The 15,268-nt window shown below is 28.4% G+C and overlaps 1 protein-coding gene across 23 annotated transcripts in view; it reads left to right on the top strand.

The window, feature by feature from the left end:
• The window catches only part of LOC107445351 (inositol hexakisphosphate and diphosphoinositol-pentakisphosphate kinase), a 65,643-nt gene that overhangs the window by 18,529 nt on the left and 31,846 nt on the right, over positions 1–15,268 (top strand). For 9 of the 23 annotated variants that reach the window (XM_071178179.1, XM_016059723.3, XM_071178199.1 and 6 more), the window contains 10 exons: positions 572–720; positions 1,115–1,216; positions 2,203–2,364; positions 3,958–4,079; positions 7,585–7,686; positions 7,790–7,876; positions 9,529–9,604; positions 9,691–9,803; positions 11,244–11,329; positions 11,414–11,536. In XM_071178179.1, the coding sequence (XP_071034280.1) occupies positions 572–720; positions 1,115–1,216; positions 2,203–2,364; positions 3,958–4,079; positions 7,585–7,686; positions 7,790–7,876; positions 9,529–9,604; positions 9,691–9,803; positions 11,244–11,329; positions 11,414–11,536 (1,122 nt within the window). Of the gene's footprint in view, positions 1–553; positions 721–1,114; positions 1,217–2,202; positions 2,365–3,957; positions 4,080–7,584; positions 7,687–7,789; positions 7,877–9,528; positions 9,605–9,690; positions 9,804–11,243; positions 11,330–11,413; positions 11,537–15,268 lie in introns of all 23 variants that reach the window. The other 14 variants (XM_071178189.1, XM_071178196.1, XM_071178166.1 and 11 more) reach the window with 3 other exon arrangements.

The following is a 15,268-nucleotide window of genomic DNA, read 5'->3' as shown; positions in this document are numbered from 1 at the left end:
GTATTTATCATATATTGGGATGTGTCCATGGGTGCAAGTCTTCCGTTGATAAATATTTTGTTGAATAAATATTGACAGTTGAATAAATATTTTTTGTACAGTATTTAAACTTGATGTATTATGGTAAAGCTTTCTTAGATAGTTTGCATATGTCGAGGGGGTTTTGTGTATGTTAGGTATTTCAGTCAAAAAAATTTCAGTCTTGGCCTTTTTTCCAACTTGCACCCATGGATGTGTCAATACATATTGGTTACACACAAACTTATAGGATATTGAAAAATGGGAGGAAATAACTACTGTGAGGTAGAAAGGACATCAATATAACATTCGATTGATATATGAGCAGTTTTTATGTATTACATCATTCAACTCTTTTTGTTAGTTTTTTTTCTCCCTTCTCATTTATAGCCTTATTCTTTAGTTAGAAATTTTTTTTGCGTTAATAAAAATAATGTTACTGAAATCCTAAGTAATATTCAATAAATTAAGTTGCTGCTTTGAAGTTATCAAAGTTTGAGTGCATTTTACTTTAATTAATTACACTGATCATTAGTATTTCACATTATTACAGAATTGGTTGAGAGTGAAGATCATGTGGAGGTGGATGGAGTGATATTCAACAAACCCTTTGTGGAAAAGCCGATATCTGCCGAGGATCACAATATATACATCTACTATCCAACATCTGCCGGTGGTGGAAGTCAAAGATTATTCAGAAAAGTCTGAGCCTTAAATTTTTTTTTTTATATCTCATTAGTTTAATTGTATCTTGTTTCATTTGAACTTGAGAATATATATTAAACAAGTTCAAATGTAGTTTTAAAGAAATATAAAAGTTTTCTAATATTTATAACTGTTTCTAACTTTTTTCATTTATTTAATTGTTAAATTTTCCATATATTTAATAATCGGTATAAAATTGTTATAGAAATCTTTTCTTCCAAAATTTAATAAAGTAGTGTTTCATAAAAGGTTATTTGTCATTTTTTTTTTATAATCAAGGAATTCTTTAGTTTCATTAAATATTTAAAAAAAAAAAACTGACAAATCCAATGTAAAATTGAATAGTTGGTTAACTTTTGTTTGCTTGCTAATGAAATTGGGCTAATTTCAGATTGGCAGTAGAAGCAGCGTTTATTCTCCTGAGAGCAGAGTTAGGAAGTCAGGGTCTTTCATTTATGAAGAATTTATGCCTACAGATGGTACTGATGTTAAGGTTGGTACTTGTAGTTCGATTTGATTAATTATACATATTTTTTTGTTTATTTACGTAAAAATGAAGTTTATGTATTTTTCATCATTTATTATTTACACATTGTTTTTTGATTAAAGTAAAAATCATGAGCAAAAATTATTTACCATAAATAGCATTTATACGATATTTCTCAAATATTCTACTTTATTACTTCTATATGAGAAAAATTTAAAAATAGTGCGAAGTATTTTGGGAGGTGTAAAGTGTAATGATAGCTGAAAAAAAAATTAGATCTTTATAGAATCTACAAAGAGTTAGACATAATAAAATTTATATCAGTTCAAAGACTAAAATGAATCCGAAAAAGGATCCGGTGGATCTACTGTCTAGAAAATAATTTAAGAGTTCTCAAAGTTATAAACTGGAAGAGTCTATCCAAGAAGAAAGCAGCTTGGAACTTGCTTCTCAGAAAGGCCCTTGCCCACTCTGGGCTGGCATGCCATTGAAGAAGTAGAAAATTTAAGAAATTCAAAATTCAATTCCCTTCAAAATATTGACTGAAGTTACAGAATTAATGGTGTTTATTTTCTTCATTATAGCACATAGTTTATTATAAAACTCTTTCTTAGAGACTTTACAAATTACTAATTTATGTTATTTAAAAAATTATCATTTTTTCTTTTTATTATTGATTTTTATAACATTTTCATATTTGGTGATAGCTTTGTTGATGTAGATTGATGTACGCTTTGAAACGATATGTTTTATACTGTTTTGGACGTTAATTTAGCCACCCACTTGTTCAAACATCTTTTTTTGTTCTTTGATGTTTTAAAAAAGATTTCTTTCAAAGCCAACAAATATGTATCGCATGCAATAAACCATTTTAAATTACTCTTCAGTTTCACAATAAATAAAAGAAAATTCACCTTTTACAGAAAAGAGACACTTAAAAAAAAAGAAAATCTACTTACTTTTGTGTTTAACAGTTTTATTTATTTTTGTAGGTTTACACTGTTGGACCTGATTATGCGCATGCAGAAGCTCGAAAATCCCCTGCTCTAGATGGCAAAGTTGAAAGAGATAAAGAAGGAAAAGAAGTTAGATATCCTGTCATTCTAAGCAATGCTGAGAAACTTATTGCTAGAAAAGTCTGTTTAGCTTTTAAGGTATAAAAACATTTATCAAATTCAATCTTAATTCTTCTATCTTAAAATTCAGGTTACTGTATGACAGGGATGCATCTACCTTTTTTGATAAACCGAAGAGTGTTAACATGCATAAGGAAAAACTGTTTTCATAAAAATGTAAGATGTATGTGTATCCTGATTAAAAGTAACATGCAAAATTGTAATCATAATGATGTGTAATATATAGTTTGTCTACGCTAAGAACTCCCCCCACCACAATGTCTGAGGTCGTCTACTGCTATGAAAACAAGAATAGTGCATTTCAGGGAGGGTAGTTTCTCTTAATTTTAGAGCTAACACAATAAATCAAAGAAAAATATTCAATTTTTCTCGTCGACTAGACCGAGCCAAAACCTGTCCTAAACAATGACCTTCTTGAAATAGTTATACCTCGTTACCTTAATCACCGCCATGGGTCCAGACGAATGGCTAGGGGAGTTCTTACTTTAGACAAGCTATATGTAAGAAATTGCATCTCCTGCAAGCACTGAACTCATCTCCAAAATTAAAACTTGAAAAATAAAATGGTTCAGGTTTGCATTAAAACAATAAGTAAATAAAAGAGCAAGATAACCAGTAAAAAAATTAAAGAAACTAGCTTTCTAATACAGCTGTATTTCAAGGTACTCTTTCTTAAATTTTATTTCACTAAAAAAACTTAATATATTTCTTTCTCTTCTGGGGCCACTTTATAAACTTAAAAGGCGAACTTTGCCCTTTGCTCCATAAGTTGTGCATCCCTGCTGTAACATACAAAAGAGTCATGCATCCAAATTTTAGTGATCCCAGAAAATATATTTTTTCTGATAGTAGGTCTTTAAGGCTAACATAAAACCTAAGCATGAGTTGCTTAGTAGAAAAAGAAAGGAGGAAAAAAATAAATCAAAATCAAGACTATTATTTGTTACATTATGTTTTATCCTTGTTTCAATGACAACTAAAAAATATCTAAGTAAGGCATTACTGCAACAAATAATTGTGAGTCAGAGGGGTAATGTAGTCTCTACAAATTTACGTGACCAACAGCTTAACTGTTGCAGTGTGGTCATCATTTCATGGAAGACACTTTTTATTTCCCAGACTGGTACCAATCAATCTGAATCTGGGTGGGCTTTAATCATCCACTGAAGATCGAATCCCAGTCCTAAAAAATCTATTGTGCTAAAGTAAATGCCTTTAGATAAAATAATTTTAAATAAAAAAAAATGAGTTGATAAAAATAAACCAAGAAAAGAATTTAATTCTTTTTTTAAGAGATATCTTTCTTCTGTCAAAAAGTGTTTTGAAAATTGGCGTCTCGATCTAAAACTTTGCACTGTCATAAAGAACTAGCCTAAGTTTTATTTTTTTTAAATTAATGAAATTATGATTGGCAGATTCAGTAGTCAATAATGCTGTTAAAGAAATATTCTGGAATTAAAAATGACCAAAAAATTTATATAAAAATAATATTAAGAAAATAATTATCTTGAAAAGGTTTCTATAGTTAATGTAATAAATATAGTTAATGTAACAAATAAATATAGTTAATGTAATAAATAAATATATTTCACTCTTTGAATTGAATTTTAGCAAACTGTGTGTGGTTTTGACCTTCTGAGAGCGAATGGAAAATCTTACGTTTGTGATGTGAATGGCTTTAGTTTTGTTAAAAATTCAATGAAATATTATGATGATTGCTCTAAAATTCTAGGGTAAGTATTTTTAAATAATGAAAAAAGCTGTTGTTCTTACATACTTCTTAAAAAAACAACTGCTATTGCAAACAAGAATTTGTATTGTAAAATATATGTTTCTGATAAATTTTTTTCCATGATATAAAATAGAAATCTATTAATAATATAGTGTCAATTTCAGAATTGCAGAAGTTAACTAAATTTTATATGTAATTACATAATTTTGATTTAGTTAAAATTTATTGGCAGGCATTTAGTTATAAAAGTAAAGAATAAATACAAAAGCATCCATTGTCATTCTTCTCAAAATCAGATGATTTTTTTCGTGTCTTTACAAGTTCCTAATTTCTATTAGCACAATTAGCTTTTTTCTTCTTTTTTTTAATATCTAAATTATAAGTGGCAGAAAAGGATGTTAGAGGAAAAGTATTTCAAGTATTACTGGTACAGTAGGGAACCGATTATCCGGAACGATCGGGACCATCGCTATTCCGGATAACTAATTTTTCCGGTTTTCTGAATCGCTACAAAAAGCCGCTTTTTTATTGTCAAACTCGACTGAAAATTTTTTTTTTTAAAAAAATAATCTTAAAAAGAAGAAAGTAATATACATAAGTTTAATAAGAAAAAAAAAGGAAAAGAAAATAATGAAATAAAAGTATATACAGGCTTAATGTAAAATGAATAAAAAAGGTAAGAAGGAAAAAAAAGGGGGGTTGGGCCCCATCTTCCTCGTCGCTTACTTCAACTTCGTCGTTGTCTGCATCAGGACTCAAAACTAGCCATTCTTTTTTTTACTTCATTATTAGCAAATGAAAATGGAAAAATCAGGAGCATTTCTTTTCCCTCCTCTGCGCGAGAAAAATAACGTTTGAATATAATTCTAGTTGGAAAAAAAATTCTTTCAAAAATTCCTGGAGAAAGGAAAAACACAATTTCTTTTTACTTCATTGTTTTTTTATTACTCTCAAATCAGAAGAGAAAAATCGCGAGCGTTTCTTTCCCCTCCTATGCACGAGAAAGACATCGTTTGAGTATAATTCCGGAAGAAGAAAAAAAAAAAAAAAGGAAATCCTTCAGAAAAAAAAGAGAATCCTTCAAAAATTTCTGGACAAAGGAAAAACACAATTTTTTATTTAATTATTCTTTATTACTTTCAAATTAGAAGAGAAAAATCGCGAGCATTTCTTTCCCCTCCCGTTTGAATCTAATTCTGGATGGAAAAAAAATCTTTCAAAAATTTCTGGAGAAAAGAAAAACAATTTTTTTTTAACTTCATTATTTTTTATTATTCTCAAATGATAAGAGAAAAATCGCGAGCATGCGAGAAAGACATCATTTGAATATAATTCTGGATGGGGGAAGAAAAAAAAAAAAAGAATTTCAAAAATTTCTGGATAAAAGGATAACAATTTTTTTTCTTCCTTCATTGTTCTCAAACATTTATTTTCCCTCCTCCTATGCGCTAGAAATACATTGTTTGAATATAATTCTGGATGGAAAAAATAATCTTTCGAAAATTTCTGCAAAAAAGAAATTTAAAAAAAATAAACTTCCCAAAAGAAAAATCTTTCTGCAAAAAACTCTCTAACGTTCTGCGACACTATCTATCGCTGTGATTCTGGCACGTGATTTCTATCTAGAAGAGTTTAACTTGGGTTTCAACATTTTGCTAAAACATTAATCAAAATTAAAAGGAAAAACAGGTGTATCACAATCTTATTCCTCATTATGATTAGCTATTTTATTTCTCCTCCACTCCAGTTGAACATAAATTGGCAAGCCCACACAAAAGCTGACAATAAAAAGAATTTATGTTCTACCATGTTCTGCCCCTCCTCACACCCCATTCAAAATGAATGAATTTGAAAACAGGTGCAGTTGCAATACTTGGCCTTGAGTTATTATTCCCGTTTCTTTGGTTTCTTTGCTGTTGCTATGTTAAATGGGGAAATAGCAGAAATGACAGATAATTTTTAAAAAAATAAGAAAAAGTAGAAAATAACAGGAAAAAAAAAGAAGGGGTGCAGAGATTGTAGGAAAAATAGGAATTCTGCAGTCCCTGTAGGGAGTACTTTAAGAGATTTCTAAGAATCAAAGAGGAATAAAATTATTTCTTTTTAATTCTCCTGGACTAAACAATCAACAGACATGATGACTCCTATTGTGAGAAGTTGGTTGTAATGACTCTCTCTACTTAGGGCCTGATGATAAGAAAACAAGTATTCAATGAGTCACTCTTCACTGAGCTATGATTGAAAAGAAAAAACTATGTAGGGGGTGAGGAAGGGAATGATTGATGATATTTAGTACAAGACTCTTACTTCTCTTGACAGTGTAGGGAACTAATGATTATTTCTGAAATGATGGAAGTAAACATCTTTTAAAAAATCCTAAAATCATAGGAGGAAAATTTTTTTTATTTATTTTTTATTGGCGGGAAAATGTATCAAATTTCGTTCCGGTTTTCTGATTTCCGGATAAAAGGTTCTGTACTGTACTTATATTTTCAGCAAGTTTAAAATTTTAAATCCCTAAATTTTGAAACGTTAAGAATATTTCTTTTTGCATCAGACTTTTCAAGTAATGTCAATCCCACATTTCTAAATTAGTGACTCATTAAATGCATATTCCAAACATAAAAATGCGTAATTTTTATTTTTCGAAGTCTTTTTATTTACTGACTAAATTTTAAAAATTAGAGATACATTTTAAAATTGTTCTTACTACAAATTTAAGTTTTTTTTTCTTCTTATTTTATTTATTAGTAGGTTGATTTACAGCATATATCTGTGTAAAAGTCGATCCCCTATTTTTGATTATGAGATAGCAATTTCCTGGTACGTTGAGTGTATAAATTGATGGTTGTGGGTTATTATTCCTATAGATGTCATGTGTCAAATGATACTAGACACTGAGTAAAGTGTGGATTCAAATGTTATGGTAAAATATTTTATAGAAATGTGGAATTTAGAATTCTTTCTATGGGAGTGAGGATTTTTTTGGGGGGACTCAGAACACTGTTAACGTTAATGAATCTGACACAAATGATGGTCTGGAATCTTTAAATGTGTAGCTTTATGTTATGTTTCAAAAGTTTTCATTGTGTTATATATTTTGAAATACTCTTGAATACATTATCTTAACATTTCTAATTCCAACGTAATTTAAAGCAATGTTTTTTTTTTAAATTTTTAAAAAAAACTCATATATGTAAAGAAAATACGATGAGAGGAAATGCGAAATTAATTGCATATAACGTATTAAAAATAGTTTTTGAAGGGTGTGATTGTTATGATAAATTGATACAGAGTTATTCATATCTATTTCATTGTTTATAAAGCATTGAAATTTCACGATAAACGTATGTCCGACTTTATTATCAGTGTGTAAGTCAAGGTGTATACGGTAATTCTTTTATTATTCATATCTAATTTTACTTTAAGTTCTATTTTATTTATATCTAATTTTACTTTAAGTTCTATTTTATTTATTGTCCAATGGATTATTATGAATCTTATAGCAATATGATTTTGAGAGAACTTACACCTCAATTGCATATACCCTGGTCCATGCCATTTCAACTAGATGATCCACCCATTGTTCCAACCACTTTTGGAAAAATGTAAGTAAGTTTGCTTTTTATTGATATAACATTCCTATCATAAAAATTTGGCATAGCATGTTTTTCAAGATTTTTTTAAAGACATGCCCTTTAATTCATTTAGGATGGAACTACGGTGTGTCATTGCTGTTATAAGACATGGTGACAGGACACCAAAACAAAAAATGAAAATGGAAGTCAAACATTATAAGTAAGACTTGCAAGTTACAGTATTGTCTTTTTTCTAGCAATGCAACTTGTAAATCCTTTTTGAGATCGAAAATAAATTAGATTTTCAAGTTTATCTTCGCTAATATTATTTTTGAACATTTATTTATCGTGTATTTGTTTTTAATTTACTTGAAAAATTTTTGCATGTTTATCATAAAAAAATACTTAAGTTTGTTTAACAATGTTGATTATCGTTAAGCTTTGTGTATTATTAAAAAACTTTCGTTTTTTTCTCCCTTAGTTGTTATACTTAGAATTACATTAATATTAGCTTTTATACAGCTTGCACATTTTTATTATTAATTATTTTTGACTAATAACATCTTGATTTTTGTAATTTTATTAAATAAAGAATGCTTTATTTGTGTTAATTTTATAATGTTGCAACATGTTGAACTAAACGTAACATCGCAAAATGTTAAACATGACACATTGTTTACAGCATTTTTGATAAATAACTTACATCTAGAGAACCTCTAAGTCTCAACAGAAACGAAACCACAGAAAGAAATTACCCCAAGTGTTAACTTGAAAATAAACCACTAAAAGAGACAAACATTTGACAAATATAGGGAACAATATTTTCAAACAAAACAAATATGGTCTATAAATTTATTATACTCTTTAAAAATAAATATACAAAGGTTTGGAATGGATCATTTTAAGCCTAATAAATGCATATCATAGATCACCTTGGTTTTTTGTGGCAGTGTAATATTATCTTTTAAATACCAATAATGTAATGTACCAAAAAGATGGTTTAAATATTTTTTTAAAGCTTTTGCTATTAAACGTGTAATTTTAAATGGAAACAAGTACTTTTTGAGTACTGAAAAAACAACAACTTAACACTTGTTTTTGGAAATAAAAAAAAATGTTTTGAATTAGATTTTTTTTGATTGAATTGTTTAGACTTAGAGGTAGGGCAGCTCTGAAGAGCAGGGCACATCGAGGAGAGGTCTATTGTACCCAAACCCTAAATCATGATTAGCAAAAAAGCTTTATAGCTGAAACAAAGTTCAGCAAACACCTGACAGGAATATCTTGTAATTCCCAGGCCTTAATGCAATGTTGCCCCAAATGCTCATATCTTTGATCAGAATAGACCTCACAATCCCAAAGTATATGTCGTGAAGACTCCTCCACAAGATGACCACCTCAGCAATGAGAGTGCAATGTCCATTGAGAAAACCAATGACATCCTCAAACTATTTCTGTTAAGCTGAAGAAGCTCTTTTTGATGCACGTTAGGGTAGTCACGATTTAGCTGAATGAACAACTTAAGTCAGATGTTTTAATGAGCATTAAAATGTCTTTTTGTTTATGCAATAGCAAACAAGACAGTACTTACAGTTTTTATAATGGAAGAGTTGCTATAATGGAGATACACAATAAAGGACAAAAACTTTATTTGATTGACAATAATATTAAAATTATTTTTACTTAATTATTTTGATGTATTTAATTATATATTTTTTAAATTTATATTCATATATTTATTACATTATTTATACTATTTCAAATATTTTATTTTTTATTCAACTCCATTTATAAATTTGATAAGTTTAAATAAAAAAATTTATCTATAGTGTTTCCTTAATGAATTTTCAAATATTCTCTTAATTGATTTAGATTTTTTGAAATATTTAAAAAATATGGTGGGTATAAAGATGGACATGTAAAACTAAAGAAGCCTAAACAACTACAAGTGAGTTGATATTTTTTAAAAATAACTTTACTTCTTTAAAATTTGAATTAGCTTAATCTTGAAACTTTAATTTTTTTTCTTTTTAGGAAATTTTAGACATCTCTAGATTTTTATTAAATGAAATTGAAATGAAAAGAACAGATCTTGAAATAGAAGAAAACAAGGCAAAGCTTGAACAGCTGAAAGCCGTTTTAGAAATGTAAATACACATTTTTATACATATACATATATATACCTTATTTTAAAAGAGTTTGCTGAAAGGCAAATGTGCTATCACTTCCATTTAAGAGTGGTAAATTTATATAATTTATTTTAATACAAATTTTATCATGTTAACAGCTTATTTTTGAAACTTAACAACACTGAATGTTTATATATATATAATGAATAACATGTTTAACCCTTGTTTCAAGGATTCTTTGTAGTCTGGATAAAATTACTATAGACAGATAAATAGTTTTATCCTTTGTCCTTGTTTTTTCCTGTGTATACTACAAAAAATATGAATTTTAAAAGAAAAAACAGCATCATCAATTATCATTGACACATGCAAGCATTTGAAAATTAGGTGTTCAATAAAATACTTTATTTTACCTAATACCTAATTATGTTGATATGCTCTGTAATAGTCATCATCTTTTTAAAGGTTTAAAATGATTAGAATAATAGCATTTATACCTGGAAAAAAATGTAATAGTTGAACTCTTCTAGCTGTCATAAGTTGTTTCATCCTTTTCAAAAAAGGAAGTGCTGTAAGTTGCCTTCTAAGGTTGGAAAACGTATTAGTGATGATGAAACCTCNACCTTAAGTGCCCAAGGCACGTAGAGGATAAGTAAGTAAGTCTGTAAGTTGCCTTCAGCTTTCTAAGGCATAGGTTGTATTGGGAACATGGCAATATCCATTCTTCAGTTAAAGGAAGGATCAGAATCCGAGGATTAAATAAATGTTTTTTATAAAAACATTCACTTCTCTGTAAAGATGAAAAAAAATGACATGAATCCATGTTAAAATGCCTTTTCTTGTTTGGTTATTTGAGCATAGGATATTGATACATAAGAAAAATGTGTTCTAAATGTGTGACCGAATCAGTGACTGAACTTTAAAGCTCAGTAAAATAAAAAATTTAAGCTTAAAGTCAAAATGTTAATTTAAAATTTTCCATTTACACTTTACAAAATGTTAAGTCTTGTAGTCAGTAGACTTGTCTTGTTTTGAAACTTGTTCTTTATTTTGTTGTAGTTTCTTTAATTATTACAAGCTAGTTATTTACTGCAACCAACATCTGATTTTTATAATATTTTGAATTGATTTAATAAATTTTGTGAGAGGGTAGTGTTATCATTTTTAATGATATGATTATTGCAAACTTGTGTCACAAAACTTCAGCGAAAACTCATTAATGTCTTAATGTATGCTGATAATGCCATACGACTCACATCTTTATGCTATCTCAGTATTTAGTACACTCTCCCTGTGTTTGATATGAGTGCTGATGTTTTTGTCAAGCTCTTCAATTAAAATAAATAGAAACTTGAACTTCTTTAGATTAATGTAACCTTTATCAAAATACCTTTATTGTTAAAATGGTATTCTTAATGACAAATTCTGAGATTTGTAACTTATTTCTTATTGTTCCAGGTATGGCCATTTTTCTGGTATTAATCGCAAAGTACAGTTGAAATACCAGCCAAAAGGAAGACCTCGGCGCTCCAGCAGTGATGAAGGTTCTTAATATTTTCTGATAAATATTATTCCTTAATATTTATAATAGCTATTCCGTAATATTTTTATCTCACTCTATTTTTCAGATACTCCGAGAGAACCATCTCTTGTACTTATCCTGAAGTGGGGTGGTGAATTAACGCCCGCGGGAAGGGTTCAAGCAGAGGAATTAGGGCGTGTCTTTAGATGTATGTACCCTGGTGGACAAGGTATGCTGTAATTGCTTGGCCATTAGCAATTCTGTTATTTTTTCCTTCTTTTCCTTAGAATTTCATCTAGAATGAGATTTTTTTTTTTTGCTGCCTTTATTTACCATCACTGCATAACATTTACATAATACATTTAATGAATTCTCTCAACAATCCTGCACTTTTCTTTTTCTCTCACTTTTACAATACATTTCTTTTTATAAAATATAATTCTAATTTTCCTTGTATAAGACAAACTATAGATTTTATAATTGTTTTTCCAATTGTGTAATAAAACATTTTTGAATCTATAATGACTTTGCAAATAAAATTTTTCCATTCGAAGTTAAAAATTTAGTGGAAGCAAGTGAAATTTTGAGCTTGTTTATTAATTAGCTTTATCTGTATTCAGAATTGAAATTGATTTAAGTTTATTAATTTATAAATTGAAATCATATAGGTTTATCCATTGCTGAATAATATTCAAAATTAGATTTTAATTTAAATCACAGGAAAATGCATTTAGTAGAAGAGGCTAGTTGTCAAATTATTTGGAAATATCTTTGGTGCTGTCTGAAATTAAAAGCTAGTTCCTAATTTATATTTTCTCTTCCAAAAACTTTATATTTGCATTGATAAAAATACTTCAATATTACAGCATTCCACTAGCATTATTTTTTCTAATATTTTACTTCAGCATCGTAGTTATTCACACAGTTTTTACCATATTGAATTTTCTAAATATTCTAAAGTCTTGATTGGTATTTTTAATGTAAAAAAATTGTTTTGATTTTAATGTTGTTATATTATATTTTTATAAAATTATATATTTAAAATTTAATATGTTAAATGAAACAGCAAATTTAATTATTGAACCTTTAAATAAATGGAGATGAATGTGGGTTATACTTAAAACACAATTATAAATGATAAACATAAATTACATTCAATGTAACACATAGCTTTTCGATTTATGTTAAGATTTCATTTACTTTAAGATCTAGGTGTCTGGATTGTTTTAAGCTTCGTGTGTTGCCTTTCTTTCTGTTTAATTAATATACTACAGGGGTGCACAACCTTTTTCCATGAAGGGTAACTTGCTCAGCAGGTTGACTAATGATGGGCTGCACACATGTTTAGTCATGTTGGCAAAAATGATAATTTTTATACTTGCATGTTTAGTCAAATAGGATATTTTTTGTGTAAACAATAGTGCACTAAGAACTAAATTTTTTATCAGTAAACTTAGTAATGTATTTGCAGGAAAGGAAATGCTAAAAATTATTAAAAATTACTAAACATTATTCAAAAATGGAAAAACATGCTTTTTCAAATTTTTTCCCTTTTACCAATTACTGATTGATCAATAATATATATGAAAGAAAAATATTCATTCTGACAAAAAAGGAAGAAAAAATATGTAATGCTCAAACAATGAAATATTATTTCTATTTCTTGAATTTCTAGAGTTTTTATAGATTTTAAATAAGAAAAGCTTTCTTTCTAAAAATGAAGCACCTATACTAAAAGAATTTAAAACAAAATTAAAAACAGTGAGCAGTTTAAAAAATGTGAGTTTTCCTCCACTTTTCTAAATTTTCTTGTTGCAATAACAATGCATTAAAATATCGGAATTCTAAATGTTATGTGCAAATGGCTAAAAAAACGATGGAAAAATAACTTATGGTTACAATGAAATATGCATAAATTTCATGAAAAAGTTATTATTTAAATGCACTTTTATTAACTCGCGTGTCGCTACAACATCATAGTTAAAATAACGGGATTGTCAAATTCACATGAAAAAACATCGCAATAATTACAACAACAACAAAAAGAACAAAAAATCGCTTTAATTTATGATGACATCCACACGAATAAAGCGCGTCTGTAAGTAATTATTTAAATGCATGATATTAAAATCGCATATTGTAAAAGAAATAGGAATTTTTAAAACCACATGGAAATGCATTGTAGACACTGATGAAAAAGTAACTAAAAAATAACTTGGATTTTCGATAAAATTGGCAAAAACGAAGCGTGTCAAAAAGGGAAATTTAAATGTGTCATTTGAACCTGGTACAATAATATCCACTAATATTATCATACTAAAAATACAAGATTTTCATAATCACATGAAAAGGCGTAGCAGTGACTACCTTCAAAAAAGATCTACAATAATTGAGATTTACAATGAAATCGGTATAAATCTTACAAAGGAATAAATTAAATGGCGACTTGATTCGTAATACTGTAATTGGCTATCGAAATGAAGTACAGGTAGCATAGAGCAGAACTCTCTACCTATGGCAATGTTTTGCATGCTTTCACCATTTAGGAAACTTTATGGAACTGAAAATAACATTGAGCATAGTTCTAAAAGAAAGCATTGTGGAAATTTAAAAAAATATTTGTGGCAATTAAGTACGAAAAATATTGAGAAAAGGGAAAATATAGTAGTATTTTCCTATACAACTGAGAAGAGGAGGAAAGGGGGGAGGGTCAAGCCATGGAACCAGTCTTCTCACCAGATGGCATATTAAAGCGTTGGGAACATATATAGATCTAATGGGATTTTGAAAACCACATGGATATTGTGCGCTACAAAAAACGATCAAAACGTCACTTGAATTTGTGATGAAATCAGCAACAATAAAGGAAACAAATCTAAGGCAAACAACGTTAATGAACACAAAAATATTTATAAAATACAGACAGCTGTTTCGGATGCTCAAAAGGCAACCTTCATCAATGCAAAAGAGACTTTCTGTTGCACTGATGAAGGTTGCCCTTTAAGCATCCGAAACAGCTGTCTGTATTTTATAAATATTTTTGCGCTCTTTAACGTTGTTTGCCTTAGTTTTGTACTTTAGCAGAAAGGTCGCCCACTTGTGTATTTAACAATAAAGGAAGTCAAAAATAATTACTTAAATTTTAAATTTGTGAATCGTAATATCGTATTAAAAATATTGAGTTTTTTAAAACAATGCAGAATTTGCGCAAATTGAGCGCATCAGAAAGTGATTGATTAAATGTGCGATTTAAAATTTTCGATATTTTTATTTTTTTTAAAAAAAATTTCATTGTGTTCAGACGGAAGTCAAAATTAATTACTTAAATTTTAAATTTGTGAATCCTAATATCGTATTAAAAATATTGAGTTTTTTAAAACAATGCAGAATTTGCGCAAATTGAGCACATCAGAAAGCGATTGATTAAATGTGCGATTTAAAATTTTTGATAATTTTATTTTTTTAAAAAAAAATTTCATTGTGTTCAGACGCTCTTCCGGGCTACAGGTTGTACACCTCTATACTACATAAATCAGGTGTTACCAAACCTATGCATCTGGGCATCATTGATCGTTCAATACTTGATATTTGTACACCTCTGTGTAATCGTGTCAAAATTCTTTGAAAAAGTATAAATTCCAAGTATAAACTCATCTTGAAAAATAAATAGTCCCTGCTTTCTGATCAGTGTGCTAGAATGTGTCTTTATCTACAAAAAGTTTAGGGACTCCTGATTTATGTAATGTATATTTTAAAAGAAATCATATTTTAAGAAATAAATGTAAAAAAATTATTTTGTGAATTTTTTTTATTGTAAAGTTTGCTCATTGTCTACGAAATTTTATCAATTTTTTTGTTCGTGATTTGTGTTGCTTTCATTGTTTAGATATGCATGTCATATGGCCATTTCATTTTGAAACCTATCCTCAGTTTAGTCTATATATATATATATAATCACTTC

The sequence above is a fragment of the Parasteatoda tepidariorum genome, chromosome 1 (assembly GCF_043381705.1).
Source record: "Parasteatoda tepidariorum isolate YZ-2023 chromosome 1, CAS_Ptep_4.0, whole genome shotgun sequence".
Taxonomy (NCBI): domain Eukaryota; kingdom Metazoa; phylum Arthropoda; class Arachnida; order Araneae; family Theridiidae; genus Parasteatoda; species Parasteatoda tepidariorum.
Note: the sequence above shows the minus strand (reverse complement) of the source record. Positions and strands in the feature narration are given on the sequence as shown.